The 23,004-nt window shown below is 39.5% G+C and overlaps 1 protein-coding gene across 1 annotated transcript in view; it reads right to left on the reverse strand.

Moving 5' to 3' along the window:
* Nucleotides 1–1,321: 1,321 nt before the first annotated feature.
* MICU2 (mitochondrial calcium uptake 2) overlaps nucleotides 1,322–23,004 on the reverse strand; it is a 174,242-nt gene continuing 152,559 nt past the window's right edge. The window contains exons 9-13 of the mRNA XM_054087234.1: nucleotides 18,893–18,990; nucleotides 9,374–9,545; nucleotides 8,990–9,098; nucleotides 4,697–4,854; nucleotides 1,322–4,427 (exon numbers count right to left, since the gene is read on the reverse strand). Of these exons, the coding sequence (XP_053943209.1) occupies nucleotides 4,323–4,427; nucleotides 4,697–4,854; nucleotides 8,990–9,098; nucleotides 9,374–9,545; nucleotides 18,893–18,990 (642 nt within the window). The 3' untranslated portion in view covers nucleotides 1,322–4,322. The remainder of the gene's footprint in view (nucleotides 4,428–4,696; nucleotides 4,855–8,989; nucleotides 9,099–9,373; nucleotides 9,546–18,892; nucleotides 18,991–23,004) is intronic.

The following is a 23,004-nucleotide window of genomic DNA, read 5'->3' on the forward strand; positions in this document are numbered from 1 at the left end:
TGGGGCAGTGATCCTTTTTTTTGTTATACACACTGGACTTGTAATGTGCCATGAAACCATAATCCATGACCCGTCTTGTCTATCTTACTGTTTCATCTCTGCTTTCTACATAACTCGAGTATAATCTCTAAACTCTTCAGAGCCAAGAACTAGTCTGATTTCTACACCTAAAATTCCACATCAGCTCTGAGACACTTCAGAATCCAGAGACAAAACATTCATGACTCCTAAATTTATAAAAACCTTATGTGTTCTCCACTGATAGCTTGAAATTAGGAATGAGCATATTGTTCATCCTCTTAACAATACTCAGTTCAACAGACAAACCAAAGCAACTTGATGAGACCCAAGTTCAGATCTGGTGCTGGTGTGTTTCCAAGCACCATCACTGGCAACCTCTCTGAAGCCTGAAGGCAGACAATAAACTGGAGGAGATGGAGTATATCAGAGATTTGCTTTTGATGCAGCCATACAACATCATGATTATTTCTTTCATAACAAAGACACTGAAGTCCCAGACCACGTCCAGAGAAGAGATGAAGCTGGTGAAGGGGCAGAACAAGTATTACGAGGAGTGGCTGAGGGAACTGGGTTTTTTAGCCTTGAGGAGGCTGAGGGGAGGACTTATTGCTCTCTGCAGCTACCTGGAAGGTGGTTATGGAGAGGAGGGTGTTGGTCTCTTCTCCCAAGTGATAGGTGATAGGACAAGGGGGAATGGCCTCAAGCTGTGTTGGGAAAGTTCGGATTGGACAGTAGGAAAAATTTCTTCAGAGAAAGGGTTTTCAGGCACTGGGAGAGGCTGCCCAGGGAGGTGGTCAGGTCACCATCCCTGGAGGTGTTTAAAAGGCGGGTAGATGAGGTGCTTGTGGACATGATTTAGTAGTGGACAGGCAGGGTTGGAGCTGACGATCTCTAAAGGAGTTTTGCTTTTAGAAAGCGGCTTGCATAAACCGAGACATCAAAATTAATTTCTAGAAACAGTGACTTTCTCTTAGTTCTAGTACATCACACTGAATTTTTGCCTTTGCTTCTTTTAGAAATGAAGAATAAATGTTCTTAAACAATTATCTTCAACTAAACAAACTGAAAGGAATTTTACATTGCAAACATTTTATATTTTACTTTTTACAAGTGTTGTTAAAAGGATACAACTAAAATTCTGTAAATGAGTTATGTGCTGTAAGTGGCTTGTACTCACCCTTGCAGATCCTTCTGAACTATGTTAAATCAATTCTCGAGATTTCAGCAGTGTGCAATGCATTCATCTTTTTTCCACAGAACATTCAGACACAACGTTGGAGATTTTTTAAAAATTAAATTTTATTTAGTTTTTATACCTATTTCTGTTCAGAGGAAGAATTCCTAACATGAAAAAGAGTCATAACTGATAAATGTAACTGATAGATTGGCAGCTGGCATAAACTTTTAACTAAATTATGTTGAGTAATGCTGACAAAGGTTGCAAATACCACCATGTTACTAGAAAGAAATAAAGTATCTAATGTTAAATTTACCACAAACTGCTTAAAAGACAACATCAATCCAAACACTTACGTAAACAGCTCTTTCAATCTATAATATTTAACATGAGAAGTTATTTTAAGACTGTTTCATAAAGGCTTTTAGTTAAGACAAACAAAAACAGATGAAACAGAGTCTGATTCTTCAGGCTTGAGGGACAAGTCTTCCCTGGCCTTCCAAGAGGGCCTTTCTGGCTGTACTTTCAGGATAACTTCTTCTGAAAACACTTCACAACTGTATTGTAATTCTTCATATCAATAATGTAATTTCTTTTTTACTACAGACACAACGTTAACCTAAAAATACGCACATCTGTTTTCTTTTTCCTCTGAACATGACACCAAAGCTTTCGCTAAAACCTAAAATTTGAAATTACATTTTTAGTAACTTGCTGCCCAAAGCAGATACTGCGGATTGCACAAACCCTGATACAAATGAGCAATGGAGAATTAAACTTCTAGACACACTAAAGCCAAATGAATTGATTTTTCCAAAAGAAAACCAAACAGCTTGCAGGAAGCAAGTCATTGGTAAACAAAAGAATCCACAAAAGCAATAAAGCAATAAATCATAAGCAATACACAAAATACAACATTAAAGGATAATCTCCATTCCAAAGTAAAAATGTTTGCCAAAATATTAACAGCAAGAAGTAAAAGACAGCCTTACATTAAAGCCAGAGATGGAACAAAGCACACTTTGGGGAACACACACACTTCCGTGACATAGATGTGTCTTGCTCGATTGTGTCCTCTACTATCTGGTGATGTGAAGCTGGCTGTGGTACTTTGATGCCAGTCCTGCTGCCATGCCTTCGCTCCCATTAGCTACCTCCTTCTCATAGCTCCCATCACCAGAAGAAACAAACAACTTCCAAACATATGAAGCAAACCACCTATCAAATTTCCTGTTGCCCCCAGAGCAGTGCCTGAGTTCGGTTTGAGGCGGGGAGGCTGAGGCGTTTACCATATTTTATTTCATTCTGACTTTCCTGGGGAAGTAACGGGATCGCTGGTGGTCACTGCTGCCTGGTCTTCTAGACAGGACAGCCACAGAAGCACATGCTTCCTCTGGGGGGTGACTGTGGTTGCACAAGAATGTAAGCATTTTCTCTTTAATACAATTTAAATTAAAGCTCCAAGTGAATAGCAGGGAGGGAAGAGCAGCAGGCAGGCTCACGCTGCTGCTTTGCTAGCTTCTCACTCTATTTCCCTACAAAAGATCGCCGTGCTGAGCCTCAGGTGGAAGGACTCCTCAGCACAAGCCTGCCTGATGGCTACTGACATACTAAATACCTTCTCTGTAATCTCAGCCATCCTTAGGTGGCATCTTTAAGGTTTCCTAATGCCATCTCTCCTGCCCGTCATCTAAGGGCTGCTCTGGTATCTGTCTATCACAGAAGGTTCCCCTCTTCTCAAGGCTCCCCCTAAAAGACCCCAAAGAAATTGCAACAAAACACATCCTGTTGAGATTATATACACTTTTGAGAATAACATTGCCCGCGTCACGCTTAAATGGGAAGAACACTTCTGCAAACTGCTGAGATTTTTTGGTTATTTTCTTGAGACATTTCCCCAGTCCATCTTTTGTGTCTGTTATCACAAACCTGTCTTAAAAGATTAAGCTTTCACCCCAGTCCAGCCCAGTCAAACAACTGGGAGAGGGAAAGAAGAACCTTGAGAGCTTTACAGACAAGTGACTCCTATATGCAGTGGCCAATCAGCAAGACTGATGTGGACCTGGGTCTGTCAGCTCCTAAGGCTGTAAGAAAGAACAAACATGTAACGTGCACACCTCTGTAATACACAGATGAACGTTGTGTTATAGCTAAAAAGTGTTCATCTATAATTTCTAAATGTTAATTTTGATCTCCTCTTTGGATTACTGCTGAATATCTTACATCTAACTTTGCATTTTGGAGTATTAAACCTTTTTCTTTACTTTTTCTTTGGACTTATTATTCTGCCAAGGTCAGCCGACTTTAACCTTGAATTCCTGAGATACTGCAGCATTCCCTTTAGTAAGATAAAGCAGCCATTTGTTACACATTCACCTTCTGCAATATAAGTAAAGCAAAATAGTTATGATCCAAATTGTAGCTAAGCCTGTTTATGACAGAACAAGGATTTTTGCTTCTCATTTATACTATTTGTTGAAGAGGTCTGAGAGACTCAATGCACATTCACAGATCAATGTGGAACTTTTAAAGCCTGTACCAACAGTTTTTTTATCTCCAGTTTAATATTGTCATGGTAAAAGTAGACAAACCAGACATCCAAACAGGATCTGGTGGAATCACCCACCTGGAACTAGCACATGAGCAGTTCATGGTAATGAGGGCATGAACCATGTGCATTTTGCTTTTTGATCTAGGATAATTTGATTTGCACGGATTGTGCAAGTGGTTTGGCCGTTTGAAGCTCTATCCTTGCCAGGGAAAGGGAACTGCTATGTTAGTGGCTACCTGAGATGATGTTTACTCTTTCAAGAGGAGATGATATTGCTATGACATTCCTGCCAGTGGCCCCTGTTAAATCCTGCATGTCCTGTATGCTACAGCACAGACTCCACAGAGGAGTAAGCAATGAACAAGAATACTTCCGTATGAAGGTCAAAAGTGATAACAGTTCTGTAAACCACACTGATTGCACTAGACTGATATAAAATTATTGCATTAGAAAGTGGGTTAATTAAAGTTTAACTAAAGTAAAAAAAGAGTATTTTGATTTAGCTATTATGTAAACAGGACAGACAAACCCTCCTAATTAACAACATTTATAGAAAAAGTACAATGGACTGCTTTAAAAAGGACTTTTCCCAGTTTGCTTCCACAGTTCCTTGGCTCCTTTAATGCTTTCTCTTTTCACACACTTCCAGTAACCTTGAATGCCTTGCTGTTGCGGTACCTGTTGATACAGTTAAAGTATGTTTAGCATTTATACAAAAAAGCCTCTTATTCACAGACCGTATAACTATAACATGTACTGCAATGCTGCTGCTCCCACAGTTCACATGCATAACATCAAGTTCTTGGTGGCAGCACTCCTCCCAGATTCATAAGCAGTAAGGAATTCTCAGGTTAAAATATAACTTCTTTCTACCCACTATCTCTACTTGTGTTTCTACAAGTGGTACCTATCAGTTGTGGTATTTTTAAATGATATTAGCTTGTTACCCTCAAACCGCGATGAATTCGGTTCCTCAGGACTCCAATAAACTCGCTGTGACTGAGGCAGTCATCTCCATCTAGATCAAAAATCTTGAAGATGGTATCCAAAACATTGTCTGAGAGATCCTGTCCTGTTGCCACCTTCACTGCTCTCTTGAACTCAGCTGGTAAAGACATGATAGTACATCATAACTGACTGTGAAGTTGTGAAGAAATTGGAAAGCGTGTAAATAGCAGGATTCCATACAATTTACAATGTCTCATGGGTATCCTAACAGAAGAATTCGGGATGTGTGAACTAGTTAACTACTAGGAGGCCTCAGTTCATGTGTTCTTGTGCTTGCTTTATCTTTCGTAACACTATCTTTATTAATTCTATGATAAACTTTTGAAATGCACTACTTCTTGAGCAAAAGTAAGAGTGGGCAGCAATGTGCGCTTGCAGTTCAGAAGGCCAACCGTGTCCTGGGCTGCATCAAAAGAAGTGTGGCCAGCAGGTCGAGGGAGGGGATTCTGTCCCTCTGTTCTCCTCTTGTGAGACCTCATCTGGAGTATTGTGTCCAGTTCTGGAATCCCCAACATAAAAAGGATATAGAACTGTTGGAATGGGTCCAGAGGAGGGCTACAAGGATGATCAGTGGGCTGAAGCACCTCCCATACGAGGACAGGCCAAGAGAGTTGGGCTTGTTCAGTCTGGAGAATAGAAGGCTCTGAGGAGACTTTATAGAGACCTTCCAGTACCTGAAGGGGCTACAAGAAAGCTGGGGAGGGACTGTTCACAAAGGCTTGTAGTGATAGGACTGGGGCAATGGGTATAAACTTAAGAGGGGAAGATTTAGGGTAGACATATGGAAGAATTTCTTCACTATGAGAGTGGTGAGGCACTGGCACAGGTTGCCCAGGGAAGTTGTGGCTGCCCCATCCCTGGAGGTGTTCAAGGCCAGGCTGGATGGGGCCTCCTTGGGCAGCCTGATCCAGTGGGAGATGTCCCTGCGCATGGCAGGGGAGTTGGATGATCTTTAAGGACCCTTCCAACCCAAACTATTCTGTGATTGTATGATATATTCCACCTCACTCAACAATCCCCTCAGCAACTCGGCAGAACAAACACAGACCATCAAATACTCAATGCACTGTTAACAGCATATGGCTTTAAACACCTGTAGTTCTGTTTTTTAAAGGAGGTGGCTGCCTTCTCTTACATTATGATGGAAGAGTTTATGAGGATTTATGGCAGGAAAAAGTGCTGTACCTCTCTGGAGATTTACTTTCCTCCTCGGCTTGTTGGCCTTCTCTCTTTACAGTACAATATGCATTACAGTAATACCTACTATTCCCACATTTATTCTTGTGGTGTAAAGAATTTGATGTTTTGACTCTAGAAAGATGAGGAAATGTGTGGGGCTGCCATAAAACAGCAGACATAAGAGTGAAATGATTATTGTTTATTATAGCAAGCACAATCACAACACATGATTTGTATGCACTTTTTAAAGCATCACAGAAGTGTGAATTTCAAGTAGGGACTGGAGGTTATTAAAGTATAGCAATATTGTAGATTATTATAGCAATTTGTCCTACTAAGTCATAAATACAGCAATAATGTGGTTCTGCTTTCATAAACAAGTGCTGCTTATAAACAGTGTTATAAATATGATTAGTTCTGCAGCTCACTACAGGCAAGAGCACTCCTGACAGCTCTCATCTTTGCCTCTCTGAACAGTTCCTATATAAATGCAGTTGAATTTACACTTGGTTTAAATATAACTAAGTTGAAAATCCTTCTGTAAAAGCATATACCATGATTTGAAAAGGAAATGAAACATGGGATACTTATAGTATAATCTTAATTTTGTCTTTAAAAAGATGTTAACTGTTCCAGCTCTTGAAGCTAAACATAAATCCAGAGGTGGTACTGCACTTTCTGGAACGGAACATGAAGGAGAAAGATCTTCTAAAATGGTGGAGAATAATAACCTTCAAACCAAGAAGGGCCATCTTATCAAAAGAGAAAATTTGAGCTGCTAACTTATACGAGAAAAAGGAAAGACTAAAGGACTGTCGTATTTTTAGATAATGTATGTGAATACAAACATGTATAGACATGCAAACAGCAAGACAAAGAACTTGGAGAGATTCAGAGAAGGATTAGACATGTATGCATATAACACCCATGAGTTACCTCAGAAGGTGACTGTTTTCGATCACAGTATGGTTTAATGCATAAACAGTCACAAATGCCTGTTGAACAGGAATGAGTTTTTACAAGGAAACATCACCAGAGTTAACTTTTGGTTTCTTCATTCTTTCACACTTAAAAATAAGATACTTAATAGAGAAGTAAGCTAAAATCTCATATCTCACTTATAACTATTATTTCACCCCAAATTCATCCTCTCCCCTCGCCATTCTTTCTACACTTTGTGCAAATAAAATCTGTCTCCCCTCCAGAACAAAGATGTTGTCAAACCAGACAGAGGAGGGCCAAGAACCCAGCTGGGAACTGGAGAAGATGATGGAATAAGAGAAGGTGAGGGAGCCTAAGGGGGCACCTTGATGCAGCCTTCACCTATCTAAAAGGGCTTACGGAGAAGAGAGCGCCTTATTTTTCTCAAAGGTGCAAGGAGTTAAGACACAGTCATGTAAGCTGCAGGAAGGGTTTGACACAGAAAAGTCTTCATTATGAGAGTGGATAAGCACTAGAACAGCTGCCCAGAGAAGATGTGGAAACAAGACTCTTCTTGAAGGCTGGACTAACTAGCAATGAAAGTCACAAGTTGTAAAGTGCCCCCAGTTTTGCCCTTCTTTGGTTCAATCCCCATCCAAACACTCCTCTCTCAAGAATATTAAATTCTTTTCCTGTCTTCTCTCTCATCTCTTGCATATGAGCCCATCAAATATTTATTTCAATGAATGTTAATGTCTCATCAAATTTCCTTATGAACTTTTTATGTTACCATTTTGAAATAACTTATGAGAGCTGTCTTTCAAGTATAACCTGTAACTAACAATCTCAGGATTATAAAAAAAAGCATTTATATATCCATGAAACTTCTGTTGCATTGTTCCTATTTCTACTGTATGGGAAAGACGCGATTTCCTTCCTCCAAATCTTTTCTTTTAAAACCACTTTACTACACTGCCTGTTTTTCATATCCATGATTGCATAAAACCGCATAAACATATTGAGAAGGCAGTTTGGAGGTATAAGTAGAACAGAGCAAGATGCTAAAGATTCTGCAAAATAAGAATTTTGTACTACTTAGTGTCCTCACAAAAGTGGTTTTGCTATTAGGAAAACATCTTGTTACCATCAATCGTTACTTAAAGCATGCATTGTTTCAATAAATCCTTACTAATCTAGAATTTAGATTGCACTGAGAGCAGCCCTGCGGAGAAGGACTTGGGGGTGTTGGTGGATGAAAAGCTCAACATGAGCCAGCAATAAGCACTCGCCGCCCAGAAAACCACCTGTATCCTGGGCTGCATCAGAAGTGTGGTCGGCAGGTTGAGGGAGGGGATTCTGGCTCTCTACCGTGCTCTGGTGAGACCTCACCTGGAGTACTGTGTTCAGTTCTGAAGTCCTCAGCACAGAAAAGACATGGACCTCCCAAAGGAGGGCCACAAAAATGGTAAGATGGGTGGAACACCTCCCTATGAAGACAGGTTGGGAGAGTTGAGGTTGTTCAGCTTGAAGAAGAGAACAGTCCAAAGAGATCTTACTGCAGCTGTTCAATTTTACAAGAAACATGGAGAGAGACTTTATACCAAGGCCTGTAGTGACAGGACAAGACAAAATGGTTTCAAACTGAAAGGGAGTAGATTTAGACTGGACGTAAGAAAGAAACTTCTTACTGTGAGGATGGTGAGGCACTGGAACAGGTTGTCTAGAGAAGTCATGTAAGCCCCATCCCTGGAGGTAGTTCAAGGCCAGGTTGGATGGGACTTTGAGCAGCCTAATCTGGTGAGAAATGTCCTTGCCAATGGCACGGCGGTTGGACTAGATGATATCCAAAGGTGCCTTCCAACCCCAACTATTTTATGATTCTATGGTTTAGTCTGCTGTGAGTGTCTCAGCATATGACAGCTGAAACACTCACCATGGTTCATCGGAACTTACAAATCAAAATATTTTGGGAACTTCTTACAACCTTTTTCATGAAATAGAATAAATATACTACCTTTGGACTTCACAGTGCTACTCTGGAATAACTTATTTAAATCAATTCCATAACAAAAATGCATTTTTCTTTCTTTTTTTTTTTTTTTTAAAATATATGAAAAGTGTGCTGCACTTACCCCGTTTAACAGGACGATTTGCTACAGTAAACATCTGCATGGCAATAGAAAAGTCTTCTAGGTTGTTTGTAAATTTGCAAAAAGTCTTGAATTCTTCCAAACTGATATTCTAGAGTTTCACAGAATTCAGATGATATATAATGAATAATACATTCAAACACCAGTACAACTATTTTATTAAATCTGGTGGGACCTATGTTTAGGTGTGACACATCATCAATATTTCTATTTCTTAGTAGGCAAATTATCATTGTTCTTATTTGCATAAAATTCAAAGGCTGCAATAATTCACTTAGAGACGTTACATAATTAGATACTTATAGTCAAATGAAAACCTGCACATACAAACGAGAAAGCAAAACAAAGCATGCTTTATATACCAACCTCTCCTGCCTCGATCCTGTCTTTCACATTCTGCCAGTAAATTTCATTGTTTTCCTCATCGGTGAAGTACAGTAACCATTCTGCAAAATCTTCTTTCCTCATGACATTCAAACCCTTTGAAAACTTTATGAATTCCATTTCTTGGACTTCGGTTTGCAGATTTTCCATGAATCTAAGTGTAAACAGATATTATTCAATGGTTGATACTTGCATCACTGTTTGCTACTACTACCTTAGCTACAAAATACAGTAGACACTAACTCTTAACCACAGATGCTATCAACATTGTTTAAAATGTCACTGGTTTAGTTTTACCTGCACGTGCAGATTCGTTTCCATGGTTGCATTTCAAGAACGACACCAGTAGGGTGCTCTCTAAGTCTGCATTCAGAGATCACTCCCGAAAAAGTAATTTACAGATCCACATGGCCTACAGCTTTTATTAATGCTTAAAAATATGCAGATAATGAGATAATAGGATTGGAAAGGCAGTATTATAATGCATGAATGACAAAGGATATGGTAACTAAAGGCCTTGCATATGATTTATGAAATTTCATAGTAATAAGAGAGGAACGACGAGGTTGGAAAGTGCCTAGAAAGATGAGGCCCTAATAATCACAAAGGTGAAAGAAAAGATGAACTTTGAAATCATCGCTGCAGGAAAAAAATGACTAAAATTCTCAAAGATTATAACTGCAAAGAGGGGTTTGGCAAATCAGTTCTGCATACACTACAGGATGGATTAGAGAGGATTACAGTTGACAAGTCCAGAGTTCGGAAGAGCCCAGAAAATGATGTTGCAGGTGTTTTGGAAGGAAAGAAGAGAGAGTTGCCTAAAAAAGGAAGGGGTGAACATCAAGGCTTTTGGAAGACACCCATTCTTCTAGGAAGAAAAAAAACCTTGCACAAGAAACAAGTAACAACCTGCAAATACAGAGCTAGAACTGTGAGCAGAGTTGTAGCTTTAAGTTTCCCCAGCTTTGTCTATGTGGCCATTGTGATTTCTTCTGCGCTGATAAGAATTTTGAGAAAGTAAAAGACAATACTATGGGATCTACTTGGTAATTTCCACTTCAGAAACGGGGCAATTAAAAAACAACTGATAATTGTAATAGAGTGTGAGGCCCCCTTTGCTGGGCCTCACTGGATTTGAGATCTTTTACCTGAAATTATGGCATTTTAGTCTGCACATCTATCTTTAGTTCTTTAATGAGATCACTTGGATGATTAGTAGCTTGAAGCTCTGTGAAGTCTATAAGGGGTTAGCTGAAGACTGCTGTTGCAGCATATGCTCTCTCTTGTATTGTTTCCTCTAATAATTAGAGCCATGCATGCAAGTAAAGGGCCAACAAATGCTTCAGGGCTCAGGACGTGCAGGTAGATGAAAGCCTGACAGTGGCAGTGATTTCAAGCTTCAGGCTAGAGTTTTATTAGGGTAATACTGAGGAGAGATATGATATGCTCTCACATTTTATATAGTCATTTTTCTAGTCCAGTAAAGGGGGTTACCAGGCTTCCACCACACAGTCAGACACTAAGATATATTCCTCCACAACTCACCTTACGACCTGGCTCACTTTCAAGTCCTCCAACTCTCTATCTCACAAGAGGATGAACACCAAAGGACCTGTTTGTGCCACCAGTGTGAAGGAGTGTTGCTTGTCTTACAGACCAGCGAGAGCTTACTTGCGTCCTTGCAAACCACTTTTTGGTTTTCAGATGCAGCTCCTGTCCTTGTAACCCGTGAGGTGACTGCTGCCTCCGGCCAATCCAGCAGTCACCATGAGCTGAGGAGACTATCCAGTGCAGGCTAGCAGAAGCAGCCCTCTCACACCACCTGCAAGAGCCTCTCTGGATCCTAGGAAGGGAGGTCAAGCTGTGGGGCAAGAGAATGGTATGGACCAGGCATGTACACGAAGCATGGAGTCAGTCCTTGGGCCACTGGGCTGCATTCTGGGAGTGGCCATCACAATGGCTACAGGCTGTTAGGGAGGTTATTCTGCCCCTCTATTCCATTCTTGTTAGGCCTCATCTGGAGTTTTGTGTCCACTTCTGGAATCCCCAACATAAGAAGGATATGGAACTGTTGGAACAGGTCCAGAGGAGTCTACAAAGATCATCAGAAGGCTGGAGCACCTTCCCTACAAGGACAGGCTGAAAGAGTTGGGTTTGTTCAGCCTGGAAAAGAGAAGGCTCCAAGGAGATTTTATAGTGACCTTCCAGTACCTGAAAGGGGCTACAGGAAAGCTGGAGAGGGACTATACATAAAGGCTTGTGGTGATAGGATGAGAGGAACGGGTATAAACTTAAGAGGGGCAGATTTAGGCTTAATATAAGGAAGAATTTATTCACCATGATAGTGGTGAGGCACTGGCACAGGTTGCCCAGCGAAGTTGTGACTGCCCCACCCCTGGAGATGTTCAAGGCCAGGTTGGATGGGGCCTTGGGCAGCCTGATCTAGTGGGATGCCCCTGCCCATGGCAGGGGGGTTAGAACTAGATGATCTTTAAGGTCCCTTCCAACGCAAACTATTCTATGATTCTGCGATCAGTAGCAAGGAGGAGATGGTATCTGGGATGTGTGGCTTGTGCCTGGCTGGAAGCACAGACCAGGCAAGAACAGTAACTGCATCTTTGACTGTCATTTCCAGCCCATGTTGTGTTTGGTTTGGGGGAGGAAAAGCTGCTGAAAATGAGGTCACTTTCAGAAATATGCCTAAAATGTGGACGTAGGGAAACAATATACCATATGTTTTAGTTTCTTGACTTTTAATCTATGGAAGGTGGGTACATTTTGCAACAGACTTAAGGTCTGTTATTGAAAATATGAGTTATATATCTTGGGGACATAACTCGAAGTCATTTGCTGTACTATTCAGTAACACAGGTGATGGCAAACTACATATTCTCCCATCTTTTCTAAATATTGCATTTCCTGAAGCAGAAACCCCTCTGTGACCTGACCTCTACCCATACCAAATAAAAGGAGAACAGCTGAAAGACCAAGTATTTCTACATGGATGGAGCAGGTAGACCACCTAGCCAAAGACATCAGCCAGCTGAAAGGTGCAGCAAAACCAAAGAGGAATGCAAAGGGGTTTGGTAGTGGCCTTTTTGACACGTGCTTGCTTCTGCACACTCTTCTAGTTGGAAAGTGAATGAAGCATTATACTTCCCCAGTTCCACTGTGGGTTTTCCACTGACTTTCCTCCTTCCTCAGGCCTGGGTTCTCTCCAGCTGCTTTGGGGAACTAACACTGCACCCTTTCTGCAGCACAACAGCCGTGCATCTTGCTGCACTACGCAGGTCAGGGAAAGGAGCAGCAGTTACTTATTTAGGTATTAAAAAAGCAATGGGTATTTCATTTCAACTTGTAGGCTTGCTCCTGGCAAGCCAGAATGGGAAGATTTCCTGCCATACCAAATACTTCTCAGAGCAGCAGCTGAAATGTGTAATTTAAAATTTATATGTGATAGCCTCCCATATTAGAAAAAATTAAAATACTATGAATCATCACATCAGCATTCTAGGTCAATCTTATTCCCACATGTGAGAGTTAAAAATCCTAATGAGTTTTTTTTAAGTGAAAGTTATTAAAAGTTATTAAAAATAACTTTCTAGTTAGGAAGTAAAACTTCATACTTAAATACCAAGACACCACTAGGGATACTTGCTTTTATATCTTGGATCACGGTATGATGAATTTCAGCTGGAAATTCCTTAAAAATGTATCTAGATATTAGGAAAAACAAACGTAGGAATGAATTCCTGCTCTCCCAAAGTTAGTGGTATCTTGGCTGAGGACTTTGAAGAGAGCCAGAATTCAACTATGGCAGGATCCGGATTGCAGATGTGCTGTACAATTAAAAAATAATTACACTGTGAATACTTTTATGCCGTAGTAGCTTGAAAATAAAAGCAAACCCTAAGTTTCCAAATAAAAAGGAAAGGTAAATCATAACCTTGTAAGATGGGGAAAAGGCTAGGAACAGACAGTGCTTTCTTTAAGATAGCCTGCTTTATCCACACTCTCTAAAACACCCACGATGAAGGCTAATGGCCAAATTTGTTATCGTGGTATGACAGTATCCAGACACCTTATCAGGATTTATCCCTCATTTTGCAATGTGCTCTACTACAGAAAGAGGGAGTCTCTCAAGTCTTTTGGGCAACTCAGCTTTAATAGAAGTGAAAAAGTAATAAAAGTAGAGAGAACTCAGACATGTAGCTATTCGCTCTCCAACCTGAGATATTGTAACGGAGTGCTAGTGTTGTATTCATTATGGTTAACAAAGCACTAGAATGAAACACAAAAAGAAAGGTTAGGGCAAGTTTTCCTTCCTGTACCTCTTGATCTGAACTCAAAGTCTGTGCAAGCTTTAACACTCTATTACAGAACTGACCAGCTCTTGATGCAGTGATTTACAGGAAGGAAACTTAACACAAGAGACAGAGGAGGATATACCACCTGGGCATTGGTACTCTGCTTCAGCTCCTCTTTGGATACTGAAGTCCTTTTGAAGACTTGATAACCCACTCTGCACCAAAATACCGTCGCAAACCAGCTGCAAGGTTGCCTTTTTGCAATCTGACTTTAAAACAGAATACAGAAAATCTAATAAGGGCTTGACCATTAACCTTTAGAGAACATTCTGATCTATGCTTGTAAATTCAGTTTTGCAAGCGGTATGACGGTTAATCAAGCTCACCCTTTTCAGCATTACAGGAAAAACACTCTTTGATTTACTGTCTTCAATATTTCCAAACCAAACTGAACAAAAATGCAACCTTCCATTTGTAAGCATTCTGTAGAAATTAATCAAGCTCCTTCTTTGCTAGGTACGTAGGAACAGAAGAAACAGAGATTCTTCTCAGCATCTTTACTAGTATTTGGGAATATTCAGATTCCGTTATGATAGGAATATATACTTATGAAGCCAGATTTTGTTTCCACTGCTACCTCCTCACTGTCTGATCCTGGTTTCACAAGATGCAGGCTCTGTGTGTATTAGGGCTCTATATACATATACACATATATAGACACGAGTGTAGGTACAGAGACAAATAAAGAGGAAATCGTACTCTATTTCTGTAAAGCACTTCCAAATCCGTAGATGAAAATCACTGGAAATGTACAAGTCATCATCACAGTAAAATTACTACTCGCTGACAATGCTACCTGAAAGAGGTTCTGCATCCATGCATGGGCACAAACCCAGAACAGCATCAAAAAATGTCAGCACTAGCAGTGTGGTTCTGCATGGGTCATTCGGGTTACTGAAATGAAGGTTTAAAATGAAACGTACCGAGGAATTGAAAATACTGAAGGAAAGAAACAGGACAGGTAGGCAAAAGGCATGTTTTGTGTACGCTTATTTGTGACCTTCAAGCTAAAGCAGACAATAAAAAAGAAATAATGATTAAAGAATATTTCTGGGGCAAAATTTAATTAACTGATGAGAAGTTTGGAAGTAACAAATCAGGTAAGAAAATGCCATCAACTGGATCTGAAATGTTAGTTTTCCTTCTATGATTAAAGGATGCCCATTATTTAACCATACTGGGAAAGACTTTTTTGTAAGCCATCCCAGGAAAAAAACACAATGATCAGAAAGTTTTTTGAATGTTCTTTCCATACTTTCTGCACTTCTTTTTCTTTCTTTTCTTTTTTTTTTTTTCTTCCCTTCAAGGAGACTGTGAGAGATTTAAGCTTGCTTGGGGACAGATAATCGAAAAAAATCATAGCAGTCGTAAACTGTTTAGGGAGTGAATTACTGTCTCCTCTTTTATTTGGGATTAGACATACTTAAACAAGATCAGTAAGGGACTTTCTTCAGGGAAAAAAAAAACAGTGACTGTCAAGAAGAAATATTGTTATACCTAGAAAACTAAATAGTTTTCTACTGAGAATAAAAAAAAAAGTATGTACAATATAGCTGGAAATAAAAGCACAACTGGAATATTTTTTTGAAGGAGAAGACCAAAAATTATTTATTTCTCAAAAAACACGGGAAACCTATTCAAAATAATAAAAAGCCTGGAATTCCAGAGAAATTCTGGCTTCATGTTTGAAATCTGACATTCTCTAAGATGGGTCCTGGTATTAGAAGTTGAGATGTAAAACTGAGTGGTGGTTATCTGAAAGAGAAACTTGTTCAGGTCTTCTGAGAAGGAAGTCTCACCTCATTACAGCTTCTTGTGTTAAACCTACCCTTCTTTGTTACACAATTTTAGGCTTTCTATATATTTTTATTTTCTTAAATTGATACACAAGAATAATGATTCCAACTCCATTTGTACTAGTGATGTACACAAACATACTCCAGAATAATTTAGATTTACATTCCTAACTTTTGCCACAAGAACAAACTGTTGCTATTGAAGTTGTGATTTATTATTAATAATTATCATATTGTCCTTATGTTGAGGACAATACAACTCCAAGAAATCATGTAGCAGTCTGGAGCTGAACATGTGTTCCTTGAGTCCTACCTTAAGATCTCTGAAACCGCCTCGTTACTATGGGAAAAACATAGGATGGTGTGTGTCCTGGATCGCTTCCACTACTTGTAAGCAGCGCCAGGAGAAGCTGCAGAATGAAGCGTGAGTCCTACCACTGCTGTTCAGCACAGAATGAAAAGGAGCCGCTTTGGTTGCTGTTTCGATCATGTGCTGGAGGATAGTGAGAAAAGAGCTTGAGTGGTGTCACAAAATACCTATGGAAAGGTTACTTCTTCACTTCCATGCTCCCAGCAGCCCAAGAAAGACTGAAAAGTGCTCTGATATTCTATTTCATGGTCTCATTCTTTATGTCAGCTAAAAAACAGCCTGAGGACTGTCATTGTATGTATCACCTACCTGCGATTTCCCAAGAATGAGACATCATTTGGAGACAGATGGAGCACAGCATGTTTAACCATTTTCCATCCCTATAACCAGTGTGCCTACCGTGTTCTGGGCAGTAGGAAGGGAGGCACAAGAACTGGCCTATATCAGCTCCACATTGCCTGAAGAGATGTAGACAGTTTCCATTTTCTTTGTACCATCTGAATGCAAAGAAAGGAAAACAGGGCAAATTAATTGCCCTGATATATTGACCATGGCTATCTGACATTTTTTAAATGTTTGGGCTGTGGGCTAAAAGGGTTGAGCATCACTGGTGTACACGTAGAGACAGATGGTTGCACACTTACAAAAGGATCTTTTAATGTCAGCCAAACTGAAAAGGAGGAAGCAGGAGGAAAATATATGCAAGTAATGAGGTGAGAACACTAGTCTCAGCTTTCTGAATTCCCATGTAAGGACAGTAAAATTTCACAAAGAAAGCATTCCTGCCTTTTATTTTTTTAGTTTCAAGGACTCTACAACACAGTGTATTTAACTAGTGACAAGTTTTAGTGTGTCCTAATCAAACCTAATCACTACTTTCTACTAGGTACTACACTGATCAATGGAAAAGCTTTCTAGGCAAGAACTTGGAAAATGATAAAAGCATTTGCCATCATTATTTTCTGCTTTTGACAATGATCTATGTCTGTACAGCTCATCAGTCATCTCTTGTAAAAACAGTGTGGCACTTTGATCAAACAGCCAACAATAGCTTCCCGCGTAAGGTAAAATGTTATGAGAGGCCATCAGACAGAAATCACATTTTCTCTGAACAATAGGAACCCAGAAATTATGTGCTTGATTTACTTGCAAATAAAATCATGTGAAAGGTGATATCTTCACACAGGTTAAAAAGACAGTGATCCTTTTATTCACCTTTCTACATGTTAAACAAACTTCACTGTCATGTTGCAACTGAGATGGAGTGTCTGGGCAGTGATAAAGAGGCACATTCCAGCTCTATGAAACATAACTGCCACTGCTGAAAAATTACCTGCATTAAACCTTACACTTATCCCACAAATTTTAAGAGCAAGATGTGGGAGTCTGATTTTGATTACAGGCCTCTGTCTGTGTGGTAGGCAAAGGTCTTTAACCTACACGTTCTGAATGTACTAGGTACATAGTTTCATCAATGTCATGCCTCATTTGGTCAGTGTAGGGTTTTATCTAAAACCTGAGGCTTTTCAGTTTACACTGTATATGCAAACACCACCTTTTACTGGTGCTCTCTGCCTTTTGTTTCATTGAGAGGATCTATGGTATTTACAGAAAAGGGAGCTGGAGGCATCTTAAACTTACTTCACTCACTCAGATTCCTATTGAGTCGAGGTCTTCAAAAGAGAAAGGTTGTTTATTTGAAGATCAGTGTGTGCCAGAGCCAGTGGAGCTGAACACTTTTGAGTGTTATAAAAATTGCCACTCTTCCTTTTCTACTCTGCCTTTCCCCAAACCTCTACTGATTGCAACATTAATTTTAAGAGGGCTGATGCAGATTCTCTGCTTCTGAACAAAAACTGAAGTAAAATACATGATCTCAATTTATTTTTGCAGTCTGTAAATGATTATTTTTGTAGAAAAGGTAATACTGATGTAGATAATCTTCTCTTGATGTTGTGCTACAAGATGTGTGTCAAGATTCACACAGGTATTTAGGCATTTAACTTCCATTTATCTCAAAGAAAGAGTGCATTTGGATCTTGGGCCCATGTTCACATAGCACGATGTGTCTGGAGTTCATACTAGCAGGAGAAACTGATCTCCCAAGTAACAGAGAGTTTTAACCAGTGAAGATGTGATGCTTTGTAGGTGGTGGTCAGCATTACTAATTGAAACAAACATTGGAAGAAAGAATCTCAACCACAGAACTTCATGTTCTTATGTAAACAAGGACCATACCATGTTTCTGACATGTACATGACGTATGAACTGAACGATTCCCTACCTCAATTTTAAAACCTTCTATTAGCTTCTTATTTTGTGAAGTTTAAGGTGAAACAGACAGGTGCTGCACTTTCAGGAGTATTGGCCACTTGGTATTCCACTCCAGGTTCAGTCTGATGGTAGTAGTCACCATCTGGCTCAACTCTCAGCTCTGACCTAAGTGCCACAAATTATCTGCACAGTCCCATTGCAAAAGTAGTTCAAAGGATAAAGGGAAAGGCGCAGGTAAAGTTTCAAGAGAAGCTGGAATACGAAGTAAGCAGAGAAGTTGCCTGTACCATGACACTTGTAATGGGGAGGGGCGTATCTCAGCTCAGAAAAGCTTTTTTAATTGATTAGCAGTCACTTTTTTGGTGATTTGATCAAGAAAAATACTCATGAATCATATTCTCTTAAAGTATGCCATCACAAGGCTGACAAGAATGTCAATCTTGGCTCCCATGTCCTCCAGGCCCATTGCTGCTTGGGGGTTATCATGGTGCTCAACTCCTCCTGCAGGCAACAGGCCCCATGTGCTAAAGCAGATATTTAATCATGTAAAATCATGAATAATCTCCTCCTTCTTTACCTGCTTAACTTTCTGAATCAGCACAGTGTGAGGTCACACTAATGCCAGTGTTGGTGCAAAGCAAAGGGGGTAGGAACAGGACTGGTTGCTGTTAGGCTTGCTTAGCTGAAAAAATACCTGAAAAACTCAGAATAGCGAAGTTTTTCCTTTCCTTCTTTTCCAAAGAAATGTACCAGCAACATGGTATTAACATCACAGCTTTCCAGTTCTGCTCCCTATAAAACAGAAACTGTATGATTAATTATCATGCATTGTATGTTTATTAATATCTATTCACCACAAATCTGGAAATAGTTATTTGAACTCAAATTTCACAAGAGATACTTCCAATTTAATTACTGTTCCCAAAGCTATCAGACAAGACCTCAGAGCTGAATAATTCTTGGTAACGGTACTACATGTTCTGCCTCTATATAGTCTGTATGAAAGATGAGTACAATTTACAGCCACCTTTGGTGTATTCTATTATTTGAACCGAGAAGATTGCTAGTAAAATCTCTGAAAAACACTATGCTTAGGGGAATAGAAGCTATAAATAAAGTTAATATCTTTATAAAGATGTTTTCATTCAGATATTTCTAATGTGTTACAGCCATTCAAAAACATTCATGATACTTCAAGGAATGAAACTAGAAAAAACAAACACTCAGAGTGCTCTATTATAACATCATCTTAGAAGGCTTCTTGCATTTTGTCAATGCTAGTGACTTTCCTATATGTTTTTTAAATCTGATGAAGAGATTTCTGCAGCAAAGGATGCAGGTTATTTCAATGCAAGAGCATATTTAACAAACCTAAACCCACACATAATGCTGCATTTCTGTTCTATTCTTCTTTCAGCAGTAGCATACTGGCATTTCTTTGAACACAACAGAACACTAAGCAACATGAAGAGAATAAGTCTGGAGGGATTTCAACAAACTAGTCTTATGACATCTAAATAGCCTCTGTGTCTTTTATCTGGTTGAAGAGGCAAAGATGAAAGACAAGAGTCTATTCATAAGATTTAATACTAATGGTTATTTAGCTTTCAGCATCATCAATAACAAGTCCCATTAGCCCACTGTGTGTTTCATGCTTACTGCATATGTGACACAGTAATTTCATAGTTAAAGAGGTAACATTCCTCATTTCCACTGCAAGCTACAATTCACTAAATGCCAGTGATACAAGTTATGTATGACTGAACGCAGAAAAAAACTTTTCAGGCCACATGCAAACTGTACTTATTGAACTCCTATCATTTAACTGCAGGCAAAGAATATTTAAATACCCACAAGAGCTATCTTTTTAAGTTTAAACACTTCAGATTACTGTGAAGACTGATGCATAAACATTGGTATATGCTTTTTCGAAAGTCAAAAGTCAAACATTCGTGCATGCTTATTTGAAATTCAAACCCAAACTATGTGTCAGAATGCAAAGTTTTTTAAGAAGAAACAGAAGAATCCACATATTTTTCACTGCAGTGAGATTCTAGTCTGCTTTTTGTGGTGTTTCTTTTTTTTTTTTGCTTACATGTTTAAATTAGACTTGCAAAATTCAAGAAATAAGTTTGCTGATATAATTTTTAAAAATGAACTCATGATTATGCAATTTAGTGCTTCCAATTTACTTACCCTATAATAAAATTGGTGTTGTATTGAAAAGAAACAGAAAAACCGAGGTTTAAAACAACTTTTTAATAAACTAATTCTGCAGCATAAGAAGTTTTTTCTTCTATTCATGTTTCTCTAGTTATAAGCTAGAAGAAGATGTACAAACAATACCTATCTCATCTTATCTGAGATGACAAAGTCTATCCCTGGATTTATAACAAATATGCACCTACTTGTTGGCTATCCTCTTTATCAGTTGGAATTCCAAAGCGGAATTGGCAGATGTCCAAACACCATGTTAGTGAGAGTTAAATGTATTTTAAAACTATAGAACAGTACATTTCTTTAAAACAGGGTATGCAATAGGAGACTACAGAAACTACAGCTTAAGGGTAAGATTTCAAAAAATTGCTTCTCCTGTAGTTAAAACTATTAAAGTAAAGTACATGTTAGTACATAATGCTTTTTTTGTCCACAGAATCATTAGCTTTTGCTGCTTAACTGTATAAATTAGTACCAACATGACAAATCTTTGTTAGAAGATAATGAGAGTTCTATTAATATTTCCAACACCTCACCTTCCTGAGCTTATGTAAAAGAATAACTTACCTTTTGAACATCTCTCTTGGCAGTAAGAATGAAGTGGTAACCTAATCCTGGAGCTCTAAAAAGGACCAGACTAGTGGCTTTGAGTCATGGAGCCACTATCTAAATTGAGTGAAAGTTTGTATTCTGGTGGCTTCAGCCCTTGGAGGGAGCACCACGGCACCATTTCAGGCTGTGTGCTTTACAGAAAGCTGAGGCACAGAACAGCAAAACGATAGTGACGTTCTGGGGCTCATCTTGCTACAAACACAGGATGAGGCAGAGATATCTCAGCTGGGGAACTCAGACGTCTATGTTCCAGGGTCCGTTGATTCAGACAAAGAATCCCCAAGACCAAGCTCTGATGCCTCACCGGCCTATATGAACTACTGAACATGTGTGTACATATTGTAATACAAATATAGACTTTTTTTCCTAGAGTATGAAACACCTTGTACGCTTCTCAAAAGCACCATGAACTGCTGAATTATGCAACTGCTCCTTTTTAAGCAAGATCAGATAACACAACATTTATTCCTTATTACACAGACTGTTAACACAGAGAAGGCTGATGCTGCAAACACTGAGTCACGGGCACAGACCTACCTAATCCTGTAGCTACCCACTGAGCTTCTGACATTTAGGACCTGATACCGCAGCAAGTAGCAACAAGTGCCACGAAAAAGAAACTTACCGCACAGTGAGACAAGATTTTCAGAATAATATACCTAACTGATTTTCAAAACTCCTCTGAAATGTTAACAGACTTACTGTCTCTTGATTCTTACCATCCTTCATTGCAGAATTTGCCTGAGGCACAACTGGGAAGTATTCATCATGATTAAAATCTGTAATATGTTCCTTGTTTTCTTACTTGCTTCCTGGGAGATGCTGTTTGCCGTGCAATGTCTTGTTTAATAGAAATTGTAAAATTAATACATATTTTGGATTGAAATTGTTTTTTGTTAAGATAGAAGGAGAGGGAATAGATGAAGAAGAGGGGCAGAAAAGAGATAAGGGTCAAGGAAAATAATACCTTAGTTTCAGTCTGCTAGTGATGTCCCAAATCTTTCCAAAGGTAAAACTAAACCTTTGCAAATTTTTCTGAGTCCGCTTCTCTGAAATGCTCTTTGTTTTTCAGCTGCTAGGTCAGTCAATTCATCATGCCAGCCTTTTGTCTATCCCTGGATGCAATCTAGACTGTACTCCAAGCAGCCTAGCCTCAAATGCTGCTCAACAACATCCAGCTTTCCATCATTCTGAGAGTCTCCAAGACAGTGGGATATGTTCTACAGCTCAGTTCTGGGTAGAAGCATTCAACAACATTCAGCATTCCCATTACCTGGCGATTTGTTGGTTTTTGTTAGTCACAACTAATGCCATGGAATTCCTATGCTGTGCGGTTAGTGCTTCTAGGAAGGAAGGAGATGTAACTTGACGGACATCCTCAGCTTTCAGTGCATCACCTGCAGTTCTGCATCAATACATGAGGAGGTACAGAATAAAAACGGTTTCCAGCCAAGTGGATTAAATCTAATATGGGAACAGACATTGTAGGAGATACTTTATGCCAAAACCAGAAACAGGTTCAAACTGGTCTTGTCACCAGCAGGTTGAGAGGGACCAGATCCTGCTGCTTTCCATCAAAAGTAGAGAATCCATATTGAGGCTCCTTCTCAGGAGGTAGCTCACACGCTTTCCTATAACACTCTACATCACTTTGAGGCAAGGGATCTGCCTCTCCTTTTCCACGAAGCACAGTCAAATGCTCAGCTGGATGCCTCAGGTGAAGCAGAAAAGCCGTGCTAGGAAGCCAGGGGCAGCATTTCCTTTGGGCTGTGGGAAGATGGGTGAGGTGAGATGGTCACTGCCTCTATCAACTTCTGCACCAGTCTAGTTAGAAAGAACCAAGTTGCCACTCTTGTAAGTCTGCCTCTAATCTCTTGTTCAGTGTGCGCATATGCGCTATGAGTAAATCAGATTGCCTGCTCTGCAGAAGTCAGCGTGGACTTTCCCAAAAGACTGGGCCAGTTAAGGCTGGGCAGA

This window comes from Cuculus canorus, chromosome 1 (genome assembly GCF_017976375.1).
Source record: "Cuculus canorus isolate bCucCan1 chromosome 1, bCucCan1.pri, whole genome shotgun sequence".
Taxonomy (NCBI): Eukaryota; Metazoa; Chordata; class Aves; order Cuculiformes; family Cuculidae; genus Cuculus; species Cuculus canorus.